Genomic DNA, 26,232 nt, shown 5'->3' on the forward strand with positions numbered 1-26,232 from the left:
AGAACTCCTGAAGATAGACATTGACTGGGGATATTGTATCGCAGACACAGTCCCTTTGACTGTTCAGGGATGTCACTAAACAAGCCCAAAGATGTAAACGACCATGCATTGACAGCACTTATTAGACAGAAGAGGTCTGACAGCCGATCAGTTCCAGTCATTCCACCAGGAAGGAGGTACACAGCTTGTGTTGTCTGTAGTTCAACCATGCCTAGACAGTCAATACCACGGTTCAATCGCGTCCGCATTGTTGCTTTGTGCCAGGAAGGGCTCTCAACAAGGGAAGTATCCAGGTGTCTCTGAATGAACCAAAGCGATGTTGTTCAGACATGGAGGAGATAGAGAGAGACAGGAACTGTCGATGAAATGCCTCGCTCAGGCCTCCCAAGGCCTACTACTGCAGTGGATGATCACTACCTATGGATTATGGCTCGGAGAACCTTGATAGCAACACCACCATGTTGAATAATGCTTTTAGTGCAGCCACAGGACGTCGTGTTACGACTCAAAACTGTGCACAATAGGCTGTACAATGCGCAACCTCACTCCCGACATCCACGGCAAGGTCCATCTTTGCAACGACGACACCATGCAGTGCGGTGCAGATGGACCCAACAACATGCTGAATGGATCGCTCAGGATTGGCATCACGTTCTCTTCTTCGATGAATGTCACATATGCCTTCAACCAGATAATCGTCGGAGACGTGTTAGGAGGCAACTCACTCAGGCTGAACACCTCAGACACACTGTCCAGCGAGTGTAGCAAGGTGGAGGTTAGCTGCTGTTTTGGGGTGGCATTAGATGGGCCCTACGTACGCCGCTGCTGGTCATGGAAGACACTGTAACGGCTGTACGATACCTGAATGCCATCCTTTGACCGATAGTGCAAGCAAATCGGCAGCATATTGGCGAGGCATTTGTCTTTATGGACGACAATTCATGCTCCCATCATGAACGTCTTGTGAATGACTTCCTTCAGGATAACGACATCGCTCGACTAGAGTGGCCAGCATGTTCTCCAGACATGAACCCTATTGAACACTTCTGGGATACATTAGAAAGGACTATTTATGGACGACATGACCCACCAACCACTCTGAGGGATCTACACTGAATCGCTGCTGAGGAGTGGGACAATCTGGACCAACAGTGCCTTGATGAACTAGTAGATAGTATACCACAATGAATACAGGCATGCATCAATACGAGACGACATGCTACTGGGTATTAGAGGTACCAGTGTATACAGCATTCTGAACCACCACCTCTGAAGGTCTCGCTGTATGGTGGTACAACATGCAATGTGTGGATGTGTGGTTTTCATGAGCAATAAAAAGGGTGGAAGTGATGTTTATGTTAATCTCTATTCCAATTTTCTCTTCAGGTTCCGGAACTCTCAGAACCGAGGTGATGCGAAACTTTTTTTGATGTGTGTAAATATCTGAGATGGTGTAAGCATACAAAGCAGACACTACCATGGTAGACTTCACAATTCACTAGTTAAAAACTTACTATGAACCACTGGAATACAGAAAAAAGGGGTACAAAAATACGGAAACTAAACAGCGCATAACAAACTCGCATATTATGCCACTGGTCAATTATCTGAAGCATTCGCTGATTGGGCTACTTGTGTAGATGATCACAAAAGTACTACAGGATTTGTGATATTACTAGTAGGATCTCCTGCGTACTCGAAGAGTATGAAAAAAACTGCAATTGCATTGAGCACTACAGTAGCAGAATTCGCGCCAGTGGCAGCCTGTGTAAGAGAGGTGGTAAATGTGGGAATTACGGAAGAGTCTTAACCCGAAAAAAATGACTGGAGAATGAACATTCGTGTGTTGTGACAATCAAGCAGCAATCAATACGTTATAAGAATCACATGGACAAATCAAGAACAAATCATACTGACATAAAACATCATTTCATCAGGGAGAAAGTAATGGATGGAATGACAGATATTCAAATACATTTTGATACACAAAATTCAAGCAGACTTGTTAACAAAGCTGTGGAATCAGAATAACACCAACATCACTGGAGAGAGAGAGAGAGAGAGAGAGAGAGAAAGCTACATTCAAAATGATAAACGTGGTTACTTTCAGATATCATTTCGAGGAGGGGAATGTTCAGAGATAAACACATGCAGAAAAGTTCATTTATTTATTCCACTCCTTCCATTTCTATGTCAAGACTGGATTACCTTTGACATTACTTAACAAGACAATCCAAGTGTTATTATAGTGTTGCTCTGCTTTGATGATGTATGCAGTTTATAGATATAATGTGTGTGATATAACAGTTTTATTCCATTACAACAGAATCAAACAAAGTTGACAATGAAAATAAAACATCGGAAAATCCAGAATGGAATTCTAGCCAGTTGCCTGTTTGTATATGCCTGTCTGCCACTCAATGCCTCCTCTATGTGGTGAGTTGCAATCTATACTTTTCATATTGTCGACAATCAAAATAATAATATACAGACATAACTGCAAATAAGGTGTATAAAGCCGTTAAAGAATGAAGAGAGGAAACGGGTGTCCTAATACAAATTATTAAAACTGAAGGAAAAAATAACACAGCAGTATGTGGCAAGATTATTTACAAAAAGGATGTGAAAGAAGAAAAGAAATTACACCACAGATCTAGTTTTGAGGAAAACTAGAACTATGGTGTAATTATTTTTCTTCGCGAGAAAAGAAGCAAAAATAAGAAATACTGATCTGCTGGACTGCACTCATTTGAAAAAAAAAATAGAACACCTCGAACAACTGGTTATAGCATGTTCATATTCGCAGAACATGTACATTACTATGTCCTGCAGAAATGATTAGCATTTGAACCATGTCAGCCCAAGGGTTCAGGGTCAACATCAATATCACGGCGCAACATCACCTACTGGTAAAATGTGTCTGGGACTCTTGTTGTCACTATAAAACAAAGGTAATGATCAGTGTGATTTGAGCAGATGTGAAAGATGCCTCATAGACGAATGCATGCACCGTACCATCAAATTATTGAGTTTCAAAGAGGGTGCATTATTGGCATGAGACAAAGTCTGCATCCATCCAGGAAATTGCTGCTTGTGTGGGACGAAGTGTTTCGGCAGTATGGTTCACAGAAGGCCACAGAACAAGACGAGATGGGTCAGGTCGCACCACCCAGACCATGTCCCGAGAAGATCAACACCTCATCCGAATGGCATTCCACGACAGGTCTGCATCCTCCTCGGCTCTGTCACAACAGTGGAACACATTGTACACTATCAAGGGTGATTGTCTGTTGTCATTTATTACAATGTGGGTTACATGCTTCACCACCAATCTTTGACGAATATTCAGAAACATACTATACGGCAATGTTGTGTGGGATGAGGTCACTAGGGACAAAAATGGAATCAGATAGTGTTTTCGAATGAATCAAGGTTCTGGTTTTTTTTTTAATGATGGCCACAATTTGGTTCGCTGCAGACAGGGGGAGTGACAACACAGTGACTACATTCACTTAAGACGTATAGTGCCAACTCAATGCCTTATAGTGTGGGGTGCTATTGGGCACTACCACAGATCACAGTTGGTGCCTTTCCAGGGCACTGTGACCTGTGTGACCTACGTGAATGACATCCTGCAACCCGTAGCCATACCCTTCCTGCACAACACCCAGATGCTATTTTTCAGTAAGACAATGGACGACCACATGTTGCTGCACGAACAGGTGCCTTCATAGTGTCACAGAATGTTAGCCCTTTGCCCTGGCCAGCAAGATCACTAGACTTGTCGCCAGTCGAAATGTGTGGAATATGATGAAACAACAGGTGCAGCACTGTGACCCACGTCCAATCGTCACAGATGAACTTTGTAACCAGTTGAATGCAACACAGATGGCTACACCACAGTAAGCCAATCAGTGCCATCGCTCACGAAACAAGTTATCAAGAAGCAGGAAAGAAGCTGAACCAAGGTGACTGAGATATTACTCATTTCTGCAGAACATACTAATATACACGTCCTGTGAATTCAAATGTCCTATCTCTAGTCATTCAAGGTGGGTTTTCTTCCTGAACATGAGGGTACATGACATTTACTAAAATTATTACCCACAATATAAAAGTCACAATGGATTTGAATGAAGAAAAGAACTGGTTTCATAAGTTGATACAGCACAATGGATCACATCCAAATCACGAACAAAATTGTACAGCAGAACAATGATTTTCAATAACAATTTTGTTTAGAATTTATAAATTTTGACACAGCTTAAAACATAATTTCAACCAAATCAAGGATAGGTTTAAATAGTAGTTTGTGTGGAAAAAAAGATTGCAACTTTATCTAGCAGCAGTTGCAGTATCTCATTAAAAAATCTGCAAACTCACACACAAAGTTGGTGCCGGATGTCTTCTGCTTCACTGTGTACAGGGGCACAATGACTATTAACGTCTGTAGCACTCGGAAAAAGTTACATGTTCACCTTGGGGATGCTAAAGAACAGTCACTCTGAGGCTCAAACCTAGAGACAGTCAACATGGCAGCCTGACCCCGTGAGGATTTTCCTGGATTTTAAACACTTGCACTGAATAATATGAAAACGAAGAAGAAGCAACTCTTGAGTCTGTACTGACAATACTGACAAGAGAGCTGGGCAAAATTACCCAGATCCTTAGTAGTTTCAAGAAAAATCGATCTGACATAGCCATTCGTCAGGAAACGCACACTGAAAAATGGAGATGAAGAGCAATGGAAGTCCAGACAGGCCCAGATCTATAAAGGTGTGTAGGTGTGTGTAGGTGTGTGTGTGTGTGTGTGTGTGTGTGTGTGTGTGTGTGTGTGTGTGTGTGTGTTTTCTCACTTTATTTCAGAAAGCGGCTCACATCCAGCGCACACTTGTCTATCGGTTATTCATATGATTTTGAAATGCATCCCAGTTGGTTTTCAAACATTTTTGAATGCATTCTAAACTGATTTCCATACAAATCATAAGTTGATTTTTGAATGCATGCATAGTGTATGTGATGTCTCTGCCAGGGGAAACCTCCTCTCCCCCCCCCCCCCCCCCCCAAATCTAGAAATAAAAACTCTCCCGCAGACAAAAGGGGATTGGTTGGATTAAAAGAGGGGGAAAGGAACCAAACTATGAGGTTATCAGTCCCTTGTTCCGAATAAAACAATGCCACAAGTGTGAGAATAAAACAAACGAGACTGACAACTCAAAACAGAATGAAAGGAAAAATCACAAGAACGATAAATGGCAACAAACATGTAAATGGACAAAAGGGACAAGAAAACCACAGAAACGCAAGAAACGGGATGAAGAGATTAAAACAACAAAGCAGATTACCATGGCTGGCTGACCATGAGAATAAAAAAGGAGAAGCCAGCCACTCTGCAACACATTAAAACCTCCACTCTAGAAGCACTAGGATCGAGGACGCAGAGGGACAATGGACATGTGCCAAAACTTAGATCAAATGATAATAACCACCCTCACGAATAAAACATAAAACTAAATCATCCGATGAGGCGATGTCAGATAAAATTAGCGGCAACAACTCCGGTAACCCATGATTTCATCGCTGGGCAGTCAAAGTGGGACACTGCACCAGAATAAAGGCCACTGTCAACCAGGCGCCGCGCCAACACTCAGGTGGGTCTTCACTGTGCAGGAGGTAACTGTGGGTTGCCCAAGTGTGGCCAATGTGGAGCTGGCAGAGGACAACTGATTCCCTGCGAGAGGCATGCGTGGAAGACTTCCACACATTCGTAGTCTCCTTAATGACATGCACATTGTTGTGAGTACTGTTATGCCATTCCGTCTCCCAAAACCGAAAAACCCTACAGTGTGAGTCAGAATGCAGGTAAGTTTCATAGATGCCCATCTCCAGAAACGGTTTGCACGTAGCCTGTTTGGCCAGCCTGTCGGCAAGTTTGTTGCCTGGGATGCCGAGGTGTCCTGGGGTCCACACAAACACCACTGAAGAACGGGACCCATCCAGGGCGTAGGTGAACTCCTGGATGGACGCTAACAAAGGATGGCGAGGGTAGCGCTGGTCGATACCACATAGGCTGCTCAAGGAGTCAGTACAGAGAAGAAACGATTCCCTGCCACTAGCACTGCAGCCATCGGGCAAGGAATGCTGTTCAAAACAGCCTCTGTGGACGTAGGTGAAGCCAACATGACCATCAGCCATTGAGCCTTCGGTGTAAACCACTTCAGAGCCCCGGAACACGTCAAGAATCGAGATGAAGTGACAGCGGCGAGCGGCAGGAGTAACTGAGTCCTTAGGATCATGCGAAAGGTCGAGATGAAAGGGGGAAGAGTATCTAAAAGATGTCGACAAGACACAGGAGACACCAGGTAGAAATCAAATCTCTTTTGTCATCTTACTGCTTTTAAAAAAATCTTAAAACACGAGCCACAGCTAGCACGTCATCCGCTAAAATGTCCGGCAAGGCGGGCGGCGGCACCCGGCCCTGAGACATAAGTGGCTAAAATAGGGGCAGAGGATCAGGAAATGTCTGACTGTTAATGGCTGGCTACAGAAAAGACAGCTGGGTGCAGGGTCACCACTAAACAAGTGGCGGTGACTAAAGCGACAGTGCCCTATTCGCAACCGAGCAAACATTACTTCCTCACGGCGAGACGGCCAGGAGGAAGTCGACCAGGCTGTTGGGAGAGGTTTGACTTGATACACCGATAGAAAAAATTACGAATATCTGGCGAGGGGACAGAGTAAGAGGCGGGCCGACCGAGATGGACTGTGGCCTTGGTTGCAGCATCAGCAGCGTCATTCCCACGCACACGAACAAGGCCAGGAACCCACATGAACATCACTTGGGCTCCCCCAACCAGGAACAAAGGAAGGCAGTCCTGGATTTGTCAAACAGCTCGGTGGACTGGATCTGGATCATCCAGATTCTGAAGGGCACTGAGGGAGTCAGAGCAGATCACACAGCCAGCGAGCTGGTGCCCCCGAACGTAGTGAACAACCTGATAAGAGGGCAAAAAGCTCTGCGGTAAAAATTGTGCACTGATCAAGAAGCCGGTATTAAAACTTATCATCCCCAATGACAAAAGCACAGCCAACACTGGGCAGACTTGGAACCATCAGTGTACAAAAATATGCTATCGGCAACTTGTGAGTGAAGTTCGAGAAAATTGCATTGATAGGTCAGCTCTGGAGTTGAATCCTTCGGGAACAAGCCGAGGTCAAAATGAACACAAACATGTGCCTGAAGCCAAGGTGGTGAAGGCCTCTCGCCCATTCAGAAAGTGGCAGGAAGTATGAACTGCGCCTGAGGAAGCAGGTGACAAAAGTGGATGCTGGGAGGCTGCAGAGAAGAAACGTAGATCTTGTATTGGCGGTCAAGAATGTCATAAAAAAGAGGGTCAAAGGTTGGGTGGCCTGGCTTGGAAGGAAGCCGACATGCATACCTACTGAGTAGGATGTCACGCCTGTATGACAGTGGTAGTATACCAGATTCCGCATATAGACTCTCAACTGGGCTAGTACAGAAGGCACCAGTGGCGAGACAGATCCCTAAATGGTGAATTGTATTTAGACGGTGTTAAGATAGATGGCCATGCAGAGGAGTAGACAATGCATCCATAATCCAACTTGGAGCGGACAAGAGATTGATAGAGGCAGAGGAGGACGGTCCGATCATCTCCCCAAGAGATACCACTAAATACACAAAGGACATTGAGGGACCAGGTGCAGTGTGTAACCAGATAGGACATGTGGGGAGACCAACTGAGTTTCCCATTGAACGTCAGCCCTAAGAATTTCATTGCATTCACGAACGGGAGAGCATTTTGGCCCAGTCGTAAGGACCATGGAAGAAATGCCTTATACCACCAGAAGTTGACGCAAACTGACTTGGTAGCAGAAAAGTGAAAACCAATCATGACGCTCCACGTATAGAGACGGCCCAGACAATGCTGAGGACACGTGTGCGGGGTTCATGTCCCGGCATCCGTCTCTGTCCTCTCCGTCCGTGGCCCTTGGTGGAACGGAACGTTCTTCTCTGATTTCCCTGATTGCAGGCTCCCAGGCTGTGCTGAGATAGTAGCAACTGTCGTGGTTGATTAGGTTGTCATGTAAATATCTTTCTATGGACTCGTTTGAGTACAGAGTCCCAAAATCCATTTGTACTGGATATTTTCTTTGTGTCCCCGAAATGGAAGGTGTGCTTCCCCTCAATACTATGTTCCGCCACAGCAGATTTGTTGGTCTGACCCAAGTGCACATGCCTGATGTTTTTATTGCGGCGCTGTGAGATGCAACACTGTGTCTGTCCTATATATTGCATCCCACATTCACATCCGATGTAGTACACACCAGGTGCCATCAGACCTAGTGGATCCTGTGGATCCTTGGTTGAACTGAGAAGGTCTTTTGATTTTTCCAGCTGCACAGAAAATGGTCTTCACTCTCTGAGTGCCCATAGTGCCTTGTGTCCTGCCGCCGAAATGTTATTCTTCGGCATCTTTGCTTTGTCTAGTACTTTGCAGACGCCTCTTCTTACCTCTTCTGCAACCTCTTCAGGTAGTCTCCTCATGGCTTGCTCTACCCCACTTATGATGTCCCGTTTTGGCAGGGTCCTTGACTTCCGGAAGTGCGACAACAACAAGGGGGTCATTAAACTAACAAACAAGGAACTGGATGGGCCAACACAAGAGGTGCTATCCTAACTAACTAAACTGTAGAATGAAAAACTTTTCTTGGAACACTTTTATTTTTTAAATGATGAAAGATGAATGACATTATGTGTGTGTGGATCCCAATAGCCTCATATAACTAGCAGTAGAGATGACAGGCATCTGATCCGCATGGCTGTAGCAGATCGTGCAGCCACGTCTCGATCCTTGAGTCAACAGATGGGGGCATTTGCAAGACGACAACCATCTGCGCGAACAGTTTGACGATGTTTGCTGCAGCATGGACTATCAGCTTGGAGACCATGGCTGTGGTTACCCTTGACACTGCATCACAGACAGGATCGCCTGCGATGGTATACTCAACGATGAACCTGGATGCACGAATGACAAAACGTCATTTTTTCGGATGAATCCAGATTCTGTTTACAGCATCATTATGGTTGCATCCGTGTTTGGCGACATCACGGTGAACGCACATTGGAAGCGTGTATTCGTCATCACCATACTGGCATATCACACAGCGTGATGGTATTGGGTGCCATTGGTTACACATCTCAGTCACCTCTTGTTCGCATTGACGGCACTTTGAACAGTGGACGTTACATTTCAGCTGTGTTACGACCCTTGGCTCTACCCTTCATTCGATCCCTGCAAAACCCTACATTTCAGCAGGATAATGCATGACCGCATGTTGCAGGTCCTGTACGGGCCTTTCTGGATACAGAAAATGTTCGACTGCTGCCCTGGCCAGCACATTCTCCAGATCTCTCACCAACTGAAAACGTCTGGTCAATGGTGGCCGAGCAACTGGCTCATCACAATACGCCAGTCACTACTCTTGATGAACTATGGTATCGTGTTGAAGCTGTATGAGCAGCTGTACCTGTACACTCCATCCAAGCTCTGTTTGATTCAATGCCCAGGCGTATCAAGGCTGTTATTATGGCCAGAAGTGCGTGTTCTGGGTACTAATTTCTCAGGATCTATGCACCCAAATTGCGTAAAAATGTAATCACATGTCAGTTATAGTATAATATATTTGTCCAATGAATACCCGTTTATCATCTGCATTTCTTCTTGGTGTAGCAATTTTAATGGCCAGTAGTGTATTTACTGCTGTGTCATGCTCTCAATTAATTCATTTAACTGTTTTGAAGCGAGTTATGAAACAATTTCTGGACTACTGCAGGTACTATCTACAACTTGGAGAAGACATTTTCTTGAGATATTTAGCATTTTTTGTATATATCATCAGCGAATTATGGGACGAACCACAACATCGTGTGTGTGTGTGTGTGTGTGTGTGTGTGTGTGTGTGTGTGTGTGTGACGGGTGGACTATGTGAGAAACCTGTAACCTCCACCACATTAATGCTACTAATTGAGAAAAAATAATTATTGGTTAAATTATACAATCAATATTAGAGTCTTACAAAATTGTGATAACAGTAATGTTCATTTGAAAATAATTTAGTTTTGTGACTGAAACAGAACTGAATCGTTTAGTAATCACCCCCAGGTAGAGAACAAATGAACCAAGCAAGTAAAACAACAACTGAATATATGACTAAAAGTCACGGCACTTCTATATATGCACAGACATTCTAAAAACTGTGGGTGAGTTCAAATATATAAAAAACCAAGGCTTGCTCAGTAGACAATCTAGAGATGCATGGTGGGACATCTACATCTACACGATTAGCCATAATTCACACTTATGTATTTTGCAGAAGGTTGATACAACCAATAGCAGAGACAGGAAAACAAAAAAGTGGACAGGGAACCTAATGAAGTGGAGGAAGTTATTAGCACAATGAAAATTAAATGGAGAATGAAAGTAATCTGCTGGAAAATGCTGAAACTACAGATACCAGTCCTCAGCTTTCAGCAAACACAGAATCAAACTGCTGACATACACCACTCACTGAAATCCAGTTATTCATGAAATATGTGTCATACCAAAAGTTAGTTATTCTCATAACATCACAATTAATAGTTTTGTCAAGTCTGAACCAAACTGTAACCTTTCAACTTAACCAGGACCTTAAGCTACATTACATATCAGTATATCACCACGTATATCACCACAATTAAGGTTTTGTGTTCAATTTCAATAGTTTCATTCAAGTTATCACCTTTTACCCCAACAACACTTCAGGCTATCTCAGTCTGTCATTACAAGCCACAGTCCAAAAAATGATAAAGAAGCCAAATAAATATTGCCGGTTTTCTGATCTCTTCTGTTTGTGCACCGAAATAAAAATTCTGGTTTATTTTCTGTTCTTTTTGTCAATCTAAGATAAGTAGCAAGCTCTCAATCAACATCTACTGGAGTACTTCCAAGGTAAGGCAGTTTGTTCATCATAATCTAAATTCTCACATAATAAGTGGATCAGCTAGACACTTCTGATACATGAAATTACTAGAAATTATCATTCTCTTTTCAAACCAGTCGTTTGCGCTAACTTTAGCGTCCACAACCGGGTATAGGCTTCGACTCATGACCTAACAATGTTGTGGGTGGTGTATTTGAAAGTTGGCCTATGTGGAGATGTCACTGTGAAGGAATTGTGTTATTGAATGTGGCACTCTTTTATGGTAAATTTTAAAGCTCTGGTAAGTTGTATGAGTGCCGACATCTGTAAATTGGAATTCAAGGGTGCTGCATTTCTTATACTGATTGTGAAAATGGAGCTCTGCATTAATTTTAATAATAGACTGTTGTATGAAGGAATGTGGGGCATGTCATCCATCATTTGTTTTCTACAGAAGTTAGTTGTTCTTGCTGATTATGTGAAAGTGTGGCAAGAATATGAGATTGGTCCAAGTTGCTTCTTCTCTTATAGGAAAGACAACTTCTGGACATCAATCATACAGGGTAATTGATTAGAAAAATCAAGGCTTACAATATTTTTTGTTATCGGTCTTCTGTATAGCTTTTTGCTTATGAGAAAGGTGCCACTAGGCATACTGTTACTGACTGGTGTGACCTGAAGTGGAATGATCAAGAAAACATATTGTGAAAAAGTAGGCGCCAAACTAGGATTCATTGGAGGAATCTTACGGAAATGTAATTTATTCACAAAAGAAATGGCTTGCCAAACACTTGATTGACCAATTTTTGAGTAATGCTCACCATTCTGGGACCCTAACCAGACACTATAATATAAGAGACATGTAAGAGAAAATAAACTGACATGTTCCATCACGAGACCATTTACTCAGCACAAGAGCACGTTTTTCAGAAAGAAAGAAAGAAAGATGTGTTGTGCAAAACTGGGTTTTAATCTTCTTGGGATTTTCCTATATTGTCAATTAAGTAGTTCGATTTAAACTCATCTGACTAATTTATTTAAAACACTAATCCACTCTTACAGCTACAGCTACTTTATTGGTGCCTCATTTCTTGTGCTGCCAGCACTGCAACCACTGAGGGAATCTTCGCCATCTACAGGCTTGTTGCGTCAAAATTAAGAAATCATTTAGAAAGCAAAAGCCTGAGAAATTAGTGAGGATCTATAAATTTTTGCATTCAAACTAAATTGTACTTTACAGTCATTACAATTTTACATAAAGATTTTGGGTTTTTGTACAAGGGTTTGTTTTATTCAGTTTTGTTATGAATGTGGGTATTGTGGGGTTTTAGTGTAGGTACCGGTACTAGTGCTATGTCAAAACTGGTAAAACATTTCATAGCATTTCATAGATTGTTAATACTGTAGTTTTTTGACTGGCGGATATTTTAGAGTTCTGTTTCCTTATATAAGTTGAATGAAGGCAGTGAGATTTATTTTTGTAGAATTTTTTTAAAGGTTTGTGTTAATGAATTTCATGTGTTTTTTGTATCTGGCTGATGGGTTAGTCCTTGGGCACAAGCCCCAAGCTTGTGTGACTGCTCTGTTTAATCATATTTACTTTTTAGTTATTCCAATAGTTTCATTTATAGAAAGTTACTGTTGTAGTCCTGTATTTATTGTAATTGTGTGGGAAAGAGTGATATTGTCTTACTGAATGTAAAGGAGCTGGTTATGTCCACAATTTTGTTGATGTCATGACTCGAAGCTGATTGCCAATACAGCACAGTTCAGCATTTTTTATCATTTTAATTATATTTCCTCTATCAGCTCTCAATGTGTGATACGAGTTGCCATTTTTGGATCCTTTTTAGAAATTATGTGAAACATTAAAAACATTTATTGAAAGTTAGAAGTACCTGTTATTTCACAATGACAAAGAAGCTATTGTGTGGCACTTCAATGAAATAACCCCACTGTGCACAGCTCAATTGGTTTTTGACTGTTTCCTTAAACAGAATTTTGAGATCATAATAAAATCAATATAGGTGAATTGTTTCATCGTACAGATGAAGGTGTAATTAATGGTAATCAATTAAAGGATTAAAAAATAACCGTATATTTTGCTTTGACGAAATCTTACTTCAGACTTGTGTTGTATGAACTGATGCAATATTCTGATCATCATAACATATATGTATGTTATTTTCCGTGTTTTGGCAGTTTTGTTTTGTATGTTTTCAGTCTCCCTAACCCTCAATCGATTTATTATAAACATGATGTACATATAAACAGAACTGGGAATCTTAGACGGTCAACAAATTCTATTTTGGTGTACTAAGGCGTACATCAAATTAGGATTCACAGTGATTTAAAACTGTATAAATGATCATTTTATTCCAAATTACATATGCTGGACGATGTGACATCGACACTTATACCATTTATTAGTTGTGGATTTGGGTACCTACTGGTAGGAGTTCACTAACAGCTAGATCTCAACAAGTTTTACATCACATGCCACGTGATTACATGTCACACGTCAGTGGCAATGTACGGTACTGGGACACTCACTGATCCTTACATTGGATTCCAAAATGCTGAGATATGTTAACACAGGTGGAGTAGGTGAATGTATATCAGTGAAAAGCAGCATGCATAAAAATATCTTCGAGAGTTTAGTGCAAAAAGGGGATGCCAAATAAGATTTCAATCAACACATACCATGTGTGTGTTTATTCTTAACAAATCAAGCATCAAATGCATAATATTCTGAAGCATTGCACCTGTCATTCATTATCAAAATCTTAATTTGTTTCAGAGACACAATTCTGATACAAAATTTTGACAAACTTCCTAAATTGAAAACTCTGCCACCACAACCCTGCTGATGTTGGCATCGATATCATATGATATAAAGAGGCAGTTAATAGATAGCAGGCATAACACAAAAACACTTGTGCTAGCAATAACAAATCATTACCTCCATGCAATAAATCATCAGCTGTGTTGCTGACACCATCACACTAAGTTGTAACACCATACTATAAACTCAAATGTATAAAGAAAGATCCACAAAGGAAAAAAGTAAAAACCACAAAACACTTCTAATGAAATTCCATATAATAGCCTTGAACTAGATACTACAAGGAAGAAAAGAAAGGGAAAATCCACAAACTTTTAACCATTTCTTTGCATAAATTATCAAAAATGACAAACTCAGCCCTTGCACAGTTCTCGCAATAAATTTAAAATATTTTGATAATTACTGCCAATGGGCATGAATTTTAATGTACGCACATAACCGACAGAAAAGATTACATAAAAAGTAACAATAGATGAAATGATGTGGTTGCTGCAAACAGAGTTTTAACTGCACGAATAAAATGTCTTAAGCTGATCAATAGTTGCTCTAGGTGTAAACTAAAAGATTCAATTATAGCACAAATAAAATAAGGGTGCATATCATTTCTTTGACATATGCCTGTAATGACTAATCCATTATGTTCCATACCGCGTAATCTGGGGAGGCCCTGAAGCGTTATTTCATTCTGATACTTTACACCCTGCTTCAGAAGTTGTTATAAACCTAACCAAAACTACTTTCGCTGCAAATTGAATGACACTATCAAATGATAAATGGCTTCTTTAAACAAGCGATACAGCAATCTAAACTCTAGTAAATTACTCTTTTCTAGTACAATTTACCATTTGCATGTTATGTGTGTCACAACAACTATTAAAAACAAAGGGTGACCTCAAACATCGTCTTTGCACAGAATGTTGATGTTTACCATAACGCACACAAATCATAAAATCGGAGGTCTGTATACTTACGTTGTCCAACAGGAAACATATTTGTTTCAGATCACCAAAATAAATACTAAGTGGGTAATAAATAATATAACTATGTCCCCCCGCGCTCGATGACCTCTCACTTGCGAATTATCAACATGGCGAGTGATGACGTCACTAGTATTATCCATCAGGGGTGTTCCATTGGCTAATCACAAGAAATACCAACATAGCAACCTGCAAGTTGGTATGTTGAGACGTCTACTTGCAGAAAAAGACAAATGAAAATTTACCACTAGTAAACACCTTAACACACAGTTTGGCTACAGAATACAATTTTGTACTGCACATTAATTATGTAATGCGAATGTAAAAAAAACCTCCAGCAAAAAATGTGAATCCATAATAGTCGATATGCACCAACACGTGCAAGTTCGCTGAACGAAACAGTAAACACTACTGAATGTTGGTGGTACTGCGTCAAATACAGCTATGTCTATCTACAACTCCGGAACGTTCACAAGATCTAGTGGACTTATCAGCGCGATTTCGAAACAGTTACGCTCTGTGACTCTGAAACCTGTTAAAAAGATTTCAGTCAAATTTGATCCTTTCCAAGAAAATGTCACAGAAACGAGGTAAGTTATACACAAACGGCAGAAGGCGTGCTCAAGTGAGCATGCCTTGACGATTCGCATTTGTCAAACGTTGTCTTAGCAGACGAAAAATCGATACAACGGACGATACCCTACTGAACGGATGATACATTTGGCTTTGGCCGAATGTAGTACGAGACTGCTGCGTAGCCGTATGTATATCTTCTAACATTACTAAATATCTCATACGTAGAGAGAAAACTGTTCGATAGTGCTAGAGAAGGCTATTTTAATCGCTTTGGTGGAACAGAGAGAGAACCTGTAACGATTCTGCGTTTCTACAAACGCGGCTTCTCACAATTAGTTTTGATTGTATAACTCGTAATTAAACATTACTTACCACCACACTGTCCACAGCCATAATTTTTGCCTAGCATGGAGATAATTTCCCTTCTGCCAGTGCTAGCTGCTTCGATTGTTGGTACAGTCAGCTTTTGCCTTCCGGCTGCCATTTTCACCTGAAAACAACAATTTTGTTTCAGAAACTTCCTGTTCCACATTTCTTCCCCTAAGATATTGTCGTCAAATACTAGTTGCGCCATCAAGACAGACATTCTTTGTGACCGAAGTGAACCCATCATAAGCTTCTTTCTTGGTAAGTGTTATATTTACATACAACTTTATTTATTTTGTAAAATCGGTGTTTTACAAGAAAAATCATGGAAGATTGTTCCTTTTCAATTTGCAGTTAATGGTGAATCAGTGATTTTCAAAAGCAAGAACCTGACTGCCCTTGAACTGTTGCAATTGTACAACAAGCACATAACACCTCTTGCACCAGCTGAACAGCCTGCCTCAACTGTAAAGACTAAATCTGAGAGAAAGGCTGCAGGGAGACGACAATAGAAGAAAATTTTCAAAATCATGGCTAGGCACCGAGATCAGTATAGTTTGAGACTTATTGACACTCTATACAATCAGGTCCCAGCATTTACAGACATATTTGATGAAGAGACTTGGTATATATTTTGTGCATGTTTTGTTGCAGGTACTATTCTAGTTGCCTTCATACTATCCCGATTTATAACAATAAAACCTGTGGAATAGTGTGTTACCTGTGTGTGCCTTTAAATATGTAAAATTATGTAAATTCAGTTGCTTCTGTCACACTTTTAAAGCACATTATTTTGGAATGTTTTTGATCCACCAAACAGTAATATCACTAACATTATATTTTGAATGTAGTTTCGGAAAGTTATGTGAAAGGACTGCTATATGTTTTAACCAATTAGTTTATTCTGTTTATCTTTGGAAAGTCATGTGAAAGCAGTAAGCTGAAATTCAGGACTGCTACATGTTGTAATCAATTGGTCCATTCTGTTTAGCTTAATAAAGTTTAATAAAGGGCAGCTTAAAATATTTCATTAACAATAATGCATATAAACAAACCTCTGTGTGTGTGTGTGTGTGTGTGTGTGTCACAAGAGATGATCTTCCCATACCACAACAACAACAAAAAAGGGTAACATTCTATATATGTAGTACATCTGGTGTCACTGCTTGATAACTAAGCTGAAGCCCACAGTAAAACTTACTTTTGGAAGATTTTACAGAAATAATCTTTACAACTGATGTAACGGAAGCAAAAGAGCTTTATTTCCTTTGTGACAATTGTTATGCAAAATACGCCTGGAAAATATGTGACTGTAACTTAACAGCATTTAATGCAGAGAAATTTTAAAGAGTAATCTTCCTACTAAATGAAAGAGGAAATTGTATCTCCTTTGTAATGAAAAGTTTAAGGTGTCTGTTGTGGAAACGTAAAACGCATTTACGTATAGCTAGCCATTTACTGCGTCCAAACCTGAGAAACATTTGAAACTAGGGTTGACAATTTTATAATGTTGCAATTTCATACCGAACATCTGACACTGTAAAAGCACCTTGGTGCAAGTAATCAAGCAGTTAAGTTATTCTTTCGATGCTAATTCCCGGGACGCATCTGCCATTTCTTGGATCTTCCTTTCGACATATATAAGCGAAGTATTTCAGATTGATAAGAGCAATCTTGATATCTTTAATAATCAAGACAAAAATTAAAACAACCGGATTATTAAGTTTTACAGATCGCTATGGATACAATAACTGCTCTACCGGGTATAGAAGTGATCATATTTGTCGCTGGTAGCCATTTCATTCTCGTGTACTACCGGAAAAAAGGACTAAACAATATTAAAGTCATCTTTCTTTGCGCTATCTTACATCGGTCCCCAACTATCGCTTTATTAAACTACAAAAGATGACAGCTCTTGACGTAATCCACGATACAAAGCAGGTCAATAAAAAATACACGACCTACGTTAAGGCGACATTGGAAAGCTCAAGGTCGCTGATAACTACGTAAACAAAAATAAGAAAGTGTTTCCCTATTTAACCAAACAGGAACTGAGACAAAGGATGTACTTTACTTACTGTCGTTTACTGCGCCGTCTCCCTTTTATAGGAACGAAAATGCTTAAGTTGGTGCATTCTGATCACCACAATGTAAACATGGTGGTACTGCGTATTGCCGCTGTTCAGCGCGTAACCACTATTCCTTCCCCCGCCGGAAAGCATGGCAGCGACGCTTTCGCCGTCCAAGGTCTCTAAATCGATAACAGCTTTCCGTCGCGTTCATCTTGTTTATTAACAACGGCAATGATAATTCTCCTAGCGGAATGTTACACAACTATATTGACAACACCGCACCACAGACGATTAAGTACACTCCTTTATGTTCACACTTGTTTGTATATATGCAGCTCAGCTGTTATAAACAAATCCCTTTAAACGGTACTGGTTTACAGGAACAGCACACAATAGTGATATGCAGTGACCCGTGCTGTAATTTCCAACTGGCATCTGCAGTGAACTTGACAATAACAGTACTCCAATTCAACCATTAGCGTCAGCAGTGAAAGCTTCGCTTTGAGGATGAGAACTAACACGACGTCTCACTGTTCACCTGTGCCTCTGTGTGCAGGACAATTGTTTGGCCGAGGCCATTTCACCGCTCCGCGCACGGGATTGGTTCCCGCCATCAGAAATTAATACACTAGCACGTGTTGCTGTGACGTCAGAACAAAAAAAAGTTGGTTGCCGGTGTACTGTCTAGTGCTACAAACTCGGAAGAAAATGTAGGAACAGTGTCATTGATAATTGTTTGTTTAGGGTATATCGGCTGCGATCTCTTGCATTACTAACGGGTAACATTCAACAGTATTGCGCTTCTTCTGATTTTTCATATTCGTTGCACAATTGTCTCTAAAAAGAGGAGACATAAAATTCAATGATTCAGCTCCACTAAAGGCGAAACATACATACTTATTACCTGGTAATTTATAAGTAAACTGATGTAAGTTACTCGTAAAACAGAAAACAGTTCGATGTGTGTTCAATCGTGTATGTATGTGTGTGTTTCGTGGACGTGTAACGGTGACGAAGTACACATACCGGCAATGCAAAAGTAGTGCTGAATGTCGTGTTGTTTTAAAGAATGAGTCGCGTTTATTATCGTGTGCGGCGCATTTTACAAATTGGTTTTCAATCTTCTCAGTAAGACGAACAGACTGGCATCTGCACATAGCAAGTATCACCATACCGTCCTTAGCAATGCCCATAAAAAGTTAGTGATGTTACTGGGTGAGCTATATTGCCGTATGGACATGTATTGGTCAAATATTGCGTTGTGGACAAGTAAACTGTTTATACGTTCGTGTTGTTGATTGAGACCTTATCAGGAATAAATTTTGAACTAGCCTATTTAGACTCACGGTTTAGTTACTGGATGAGCTGTATTGCCATATTGACCAAATTTTGCTTCTGCACAAGTGACCTGTTTACGTTCGTGCTGTTGACTGGGACCTTATCAGAAATAAATTTTGAACTATTTAGACTCACGGTTTAATTTGCGAAGTGACGTAGCATTATAAAACAGCATGCAACTGAACATGACGCTATTTACATTCAGTATGTTTACAGGCGGCTGCATTGCACGTTGTTTTGCCGCACAACGTACCGGCAGTATGGGGAAATAACGAAGTCAGAATGGAGCATCCAGTACAAAACAAACAAATTGTATTCCATGGACCATTTGCACTAGTGTCAAATGTAACGTGTTTCATATATAATGAACTATATTTATGGTTGCACTTGAGTGGAGTGTGTAGTTATACTTGACAATGGAAATAAAATATCAACAGCTATGGCACAGTTATAGGGTCGGACACCAATTAGTGGTGGTGACTCTGAGGTCAGCAGTGCAGTATTTTATACTTCATTAAGTAATTAGGATATTTATAAGTTTGCTCGGGATATCCACTGTTTGTGGAGACATCTGTGTGGATTTCTGTCAAGTGTAAGCTTCCCATTTTGGTTGAGGCGTGCAACACTGAGCCTTGGACAACTTTTCTGACCCAGTTTAGAGGCAGTGTAAGGAAACAAATGAACCCAATGCAACTCAATTGCAAAACCTTCCAGTCTCATAAGAGAATGCACTGTACAAAAAAGTAAAGGATCAACCAATAGAGGAAAATATGGTTGAGTGTTTTTAAACAAGAAGTAAATTGAAACACACACAACCTTAACATGAAACTATAGAGAAAGTCACCCAAATTTTGAAAGAGTTGGTGGTACACTAGTTGCTGATTTACACCCTCTTGGTAGATTAATGTCTACTTGACAGTATTGGCATATATTGTACATAAATGGTTTATGTGTGTGCTATAAGACTAGATACCTGTTTACAGTGGCCAGTAGGTGTACATTACTATTTGCCAAGCAGCTAACACGTATGCTTTGATAACATTCAGCGGGAGCTGACAAGGCACATAATGATACAAAGTGCACAATAGATTAAGTTTTATTGTCAGCTTAGTGCTGGGCACACGTCTGTCTTATGTGGCATCTTATATACATTGGCTTTTTTAGCTCATGTCAAAGAAGTTGCTGACAATTACGTTATATTGCCCTTATTCATCTTGAGGCTGAAACTTTTGTGTCCATGCTTGGTTACTAATAAATATGTTTTTGGATGGTATCCACCTGGGTTAAAGAAGAAAACGTTGTGTTTTGCTCAAAGCAAGTCCTATCCAGAACCAAATTTTTCTCTGCCTGATTGAAAAATAGAAGCCTTCAGAAAACATGCTTAGATGCCAATGTAACTTTGTTCATGTACACACCATTGGCATGTATGTAAATAATTAGAGTAGCAGTTCTCTGTGTCAGGTGGAGAACATTAGTGTTCACGTTTAATGCCTGGGGGGATATGTATGGAGCATGAGCAGCATTAGATGCTGAGTGATCATTGCGAAGCCCACAGAGATGCCCTGTACTCATAGGATACTGCGTTATCAGCACCAACAGAGTTTGAAAGGGGCCTCATTTTTGGTTTCCATTTGGTGAGCTGATTGAATCGTGCAATATCCTGATTTGTGGGGCATTTAAATGTGGCAGTAGCCCAATATTGGTTGAGATGAGGGCAGACGTACTCATTGCCAAGGCTCCAGTGGACTCCCAGTAACATTCTGTCATCTTGCACCACTGATCAGAGACTAGCAGCATTCAGACTAGAGAATTACTGCCCCATGCATAGGCTAACATTAACACAAAGAGCTGTGTTTGGAGTGGTGCTGTTACAGGGAAGTATGGACTGCTGATGGTGTCACATTTTGTGCGGCAATGAACCATGGTTCTGCACTACCCAGTATGATCACTGTCAAGTAAGGGGACAACCTGAAGAGAGGTCCGTTCTTCCAGTATTATGGTTGTGTGTGTATGTGGGAGGGGGGAGGCACTAGTGCATGTGTGCAAGCTGTCTGACAATAAAGAAAGTGAGATCATGACAGTATGAACCCACTTACCAGTACGATATAGCACCCTCTCCGGCCTGTATGCATGCACTGGTTGGGTTGGGAAAGTGTCGTAAAGCTGTTTTGTCCTATCCTGAGGCAAACTGGCCCGCAATTCTTGCAACTGCTTCTTAACATCATGGGTATTGGCGCCGGGACAGAGTTGACCTTCAACTGCTCCCATATATGTCCTACCAGGGGCATGTCTGGAAATCTTGCTGGTCATGGAAGTACTTGAACATCATCATCTATCCTGTTAAAAAATTGCACCACGGTAATGTCATGAAAGGTAACACATGAGGACGTAGGATATCAATGACATACAGTTAGGCCATCAGATTCCAGTCACAAGCCTACCACTTGTGATCTGAAGTCATACCCAACGGCTGCCCACATCATGGCATCAGGAGTAACATAACTTTGTCTCCTGAAAACATTGGTAGCATGGGACCCCTTCTTCAGATTGCCACTATACTCACTGACAACGGTCATCTGAGGCTGTGCAGAACCATAGTTCATTGGTTAACATGTTGCAACACCCTTCATCAGCACAATCCATACATCAATCCAGACTAGCTGTTTGTGTTGTGACGTTAGTGACAGCCTAGATGCACGGAACATTAATTTCCTAGTCGAGTTGCTGGTAGTCTCCAACCATTGATGCAGGGTGACACAGAATGCTACTGAGTGTCCATTTTTCTCTTGTGATTTCCATTTCTTCACAGAGAGATGGTCAGCCACTTCATTCTTCCTTATTCAGCATTGTTCCATCTTAATGGAAGTGTCTGCACCAACTACACCACTTAATGGAAGTGTCTGCACCAACTAACCATTTGTGTCAAGTGAAGTTGCACTGTATACTTCCACCAACTCAGTGTGGGTGGTTCCCCTTCAAATGCAGAAAACAAATCACGGTGTGCTACTCCTTTTTAACAATAGGCTGTGCTTCCTATAGCAGCGTGGCTACAGTACTGTGGCATGTGAATTTCACTATGTACTTTAGACATATACCAAACAAAACAAAAAATAGCAATAATAATAATAATAATAATTATTATTATTATTATTATTATTATGCAACTTTTTAAACTTTATTACTGCACCATGTAAGACAGAGTCTGTCTCTTGTGTAGACAATAACATTATACAAGGTGGGGCAAATAAAAGTGGCCTGGAGAACAGAGTTCCAGGGTACAAAGAAAAACAGCAGAGGAAAGGAAATACAATACTAACCTGACTAGTCTGTTGCAGTTCTTGAAGACTATGAGGATTGTTGCAATACACCTTAGACTTGAGGGCTCCCCACACGAAGTACACCAATCACTCGCTGACAGATCAGGTGGCCTGCGTGTCCAGCTAGGGCTGCGACCAGATTGACCTCTACCTCTGCTAACAGCTCTGTCAGGCATAAAGATTGTGTAAATGTGCTTCCAAGGTTTTGTCAGTTGTATGGGCAGTTGCTCCATTTGTTCGAAGTAACTGTAGGTCTTTTCCTCTTCTGTCAATGCTGCCACAAATGGTTTCAAAATGTTGGCAATGTAACTTGCTGAACTCAGTGTCCAATGAAAGAAGATGGGACCAATAATGTGGTGTGCAGACATTACACACCAAACCCTAACCTCCAGATCATGCAGTGGTGTTTCATGGAAGTTATGCGGACCTCTGCTGGCTGTAACCTGATATTCTGTGAGTCGACATAACCACTCAGGTGAAACTAGGCGCCATCAGACATAAAGAACAGATCCAGGTACAAGCCGTTCGGTGTTATCTCAGTGAACAGCCACTAAAAACTGGAGGCATTGAGGAGCATGTGCTGGTTTTAATGCATGAACAACAGAGACTTAGTAGGCATGCATGTGCAGGTCCAGGCGGAGTATTCGTCCGCATAATTGGCGTTATGTGCGTGTCTCTTGTGACAGGCAGCTTGTTGATTTGGTAGGACTCTTAAGCATTTTCTGGTGAACTGCAGCCACATTTTCTGGTGTGCGGGTACGTTTTGGAATATTTTTTGACTTGTTCAAAACAGATCCTGTCTGATATTTTCGGACCAAGTGTTGCATAGCACTCTTACTGGCACTTTGACATCATTAAGCTTCTCAGAAAACATTAGATCACACTATTTCCATGACATCTTTGCCACGAAACTTTCCACAATAAACAGCTGCTGCTCCACTGTAACATCTTCCCCTTTACACTGCTACACTCACGTTGACACAGCCCGCACTAAGCTCTCAACCAGTGTGGATCACATGACGTGGTGAGATTATACGCATACATTCACGTCGAATTGTATCCATTCATCCAGGCCACTTTATTTGCCCCATCCTGTACACAGGAAATTAAAATGCCTGTGATCCTGCCAGAATTACAGAAACCAGAGAGTACAGTAACAGCATACTTCAAAATAGTAAAGTTCTATCCAAAATAGAAGAATAGAAATTAGATACACTGTCAACTAGGTTTGATTCTGGGTCCACTACTGTTCTTGACCTGTATGTTTCATTGCCAAGAGATTCAGACTGTTACAAATATATTTACTCTATCTTTGAACCAACAGAGATTAAATTCCAGAAAGGTTAAAAGATTTTTACTGTCTGTCATATTTGCAAGTGACACAAGCATATCAATCAAGAATCCACACTGAATGTGTGTGTGTGTGGGGGGGGGGGGACGACAATTTTAATAATAAGAGAGTCATATTTAATTTCTAACAAACAAACAAACAAAAATTTCCAGTTGTGACAGGAATACACATAAGGGAGATACATAATGTGAGAACCTATGCATATAACATTTTTTATGTTCATAATAGAGGGAAACATTCCACGTGGGAAAAATATATCTAAAAACAAAAGATGATGTGACTTACCAAACGAAAGCGCAGACATGTCTGCTTGTGCCTGTGTATGTGCGGATGGATATGTGTGTGTGTGTGTGTGTGTGTGTGTGCGAGTGTATACCTGTCCTTTTTTCCCCCTAAGGTAAGTCTTTCCGCTCCCGGGATTGTAATGACTCCTTACCCTCTCCCTTAAAACCCACATCCTTTCATCTTTCCCTCTCCTTCCCTCTTTCCTGATGAAGCAACCGTTGGTTGCGAAAGCTTGAATTTTGTGTGTATGTTTGTGTTTATGTGTCTATCAACCTGCCAGCACTTTCGTTTGGTAAGTCACATCACCTTTGTTTTTAGATATATTTTTTATGTTCATGTATATATGAAGCTGAAAATGAATCTCCCAGGCTGTGGCTAAGCTGTGTCTTCACAATATCCTTACTTTCAGTTGTACAAAATTTCATTCTGGAATCTGCTCATTCGTGTGAGCACAAGGAGACAGGCAGCTTATCCAAAGAGAATAATTTCTTTCTCAGAAAACCGTTTTCTTCACCTTAGGCTGACAAACAGGAAGGAAGATTGGAGTTTAAAAGTCCCATCAATGACAAGGTTATAGAGACAGAGCACAAGCTTAGGTTTTGCAACAAAATTGACCATGATATTTTCAAAGGAACCATCCTGGCATTTCCCTTAAATGATCTGGGATTCGCATATGCAATTTGTGGAAACAAATCTGAGTGACAGTTTCAGCCACTGCCCTCATTAATGAGAGTCCGATGTCTTAACAGTGTGCCACCTGATCCAATGATAGGTGTATCTACAGGTGTCAACTGTTAATTGTTGTTATTCTACAGCCAATCACCATTTGGCAAGCCAATGCTACAATGATGATGAATCCATCAAAGTGCTGTACTGAATATTCTTGATCAACTTTCAATCACCTGTCTGTCAAATAAGTTTTAAGACTGGACTTTTTTAAACGGGATGCATGGCTTGAGACTCGCAACAAAGTTTTGATGTGCCAAACCAACATCATCAGCATTCAAGGCACAGTAAAAAGACCCCACAACATGTACGGTGGTGAGACATCGTCAGATGAAGATAAAACGTTGAGATGCTTACTTGGTGAACCTTGCAGTTGTGTTCCCGTTCTGTACACAAGCCATTATTAGGTCACAGCAGAGATGTAACTAACACTATAGTGTAGAAACTGCCAGAAGTTAGTTGAAGCCAGTGTCCAAATGTGTAAAAGGGTGGGTGACACTGACGAAGTCCCATTTGGCTCAGAATTTAAGTATGAGTGAATTTTAGAGTATTAACATGGCCGCTTGCCATTCAAAGGCCAACACTTTACTGCTCTCTCATGTCCTCAATGCGTTACCTGAAGACTGCACTGCACCAAACTTGACTACCGAATCCTTTGCCAACTCGACATAAAGTGTCTCCAAACTCAACTCCCTCCCAAGTCCTTCCTTGCTCCTAAGAGCGATCCGCAAGCCAGAATGTTCAAGCACCTGTCCTCTCATACCTATGAGAATTTGCATTCCATGAGCCACCATTTGAATAATAATAATAGTGTTACGAACTTATATGCCTTAAATAAAAGCTCTTTCTCTTCTGGATCTATTAAGGTCAAACACAATATTCTATATACAAAAGCTTAGACCTAAATCATTAATCCTGCATATAATACATACATGGTTTAACCAAATAAAAAGGAATATACTTAAAACACATGAAGTTGTAAATTTGCCTTGATGGTATCAAATCTTAGGATAATTTACTGTTTCTAAGTTACAGGCATTAATATTGGCTGGGTTAACTTCTAGTTAAATAAATCAGAAAACTACTAATAATCTAGACAAATGTATTACTTTAATGTAAGGCAATACATGAGAAATACCATGCTAAGTTTCTTTTTTGTGTTACTGTGGAGCATATGATGACCCGATACATTTACAGAATTGAATAATATTTAAACTATATAAAACTGGAATAAACAAATTTTATACAAATGAGTGGTTTTTTGCGATGATAGCTGCAGTGCTAGGGTGTCGTCCGACACCCTGTTTATCACAATTGTGTCAATTGTTGAATAGTTAATCATTGTAAGAGCATTCATTGACTATGATCACTTCTGTTGTTTCTGTCATAATTTAATATT

General features: G+C 40.7%; 2 protein-coding genes across 3 annotated transcripts in view; one reads left to right on the forward strand and one right to left on the reverse strand.

Moving 5' to 3' along the window:
• Positions 1 to 18,320, reverse strand: part of LOC126188913 (protein argonaute-2) — a 216,883-nt gene extending 198,563 nt beyond the window's left edge. The window contains exons 1-2 of one of the 2 annotated variants that reach the window (XM_049930625.1): positions 17,823 to 18,320; positions 15,751 to 15,868 (exon numbers count right to left, since the gene is read on the reverse strand). In XM_049930625.1, coding sequence (XP_049786582.1) covers positions 15,751 to 15,862 — 112 coding nt within the window. In that variant the 5' untranslated portion in view covers positions 15,863 to 15,868; positions 17,823 to 18,320. Of the gene's footprint in view, positions 1 to 14,796; positions 14,914 to 15,750; positions 15,869 to 17,822 lie in introns of those variants that run through there. The other variant, XM_049930633.1, reaches the window with a different exon arrangement.
• Positions 15,213 to 16,403, forward strand: LOC126188925 (39S ribosomal protein L53, mitochondrial). The gene is made up of 3 exons (XM_049930646.1): positions 15,213 to 15,392; positions 15,893 to 16,005; positions 16,099 to 16,403. Exons 1-3 carry the CDS (start codon positions 15,247 to 15,249, stop codon positions 16,254 to 16,256), a joined length of 417 nt encoding a protein of 138 aa, XP_049786603.1. The 5' UTR covers positions 15,213 to 15,246; the 3' UTR covers positions 16,257 to 16,403.
• Positions 18,321 to 26,232: the final 7,912 nt, after the last annotated feature.

The sequence above is a fragment of the Schistocerca cancellata genome, chromosome 1 (assembly GCF_023864275.1).
Source record: "Schistocerca cancellata isolate TAMUIC-IGC-003103 chromosome 1, iqSchCanc2.1, whole genome shotgun sequence".
Lineage (NCBI taxonomy): Eukaryota > Metazoa > Arthropoda > Insecta > Orthoptera > Acrididae > Schistocerca > Schistocerca cancellata.

What these genes read in the sequence shown, in the direction of transcription:
- LOC126188925 (XM_049930646.1), top strand. Translation starts at nt 15,247, where the DNA reads ATGTCTATCTACAACTCCGGAACGTTCACAAGATCTAGTGGACTTATC. An exon ending in GAAAATGTCACAGAAACGAG is followed by an intron (nt 15,393 to 15,892) that starts GTAAGTTATACA and finishes ATTTTGTTTCAG; the next exon opens with AAACTTCCTGTTCCACATTT. An exon ending in CATCATAAGCTTCTTTCTTG is followed by an intron (nt 16,006 to 16,098) that starts GTAAGTGTTATA and finishes TTCAATTTGCAG; the next exon opens with TTAATGGTGAATCAGTGATT.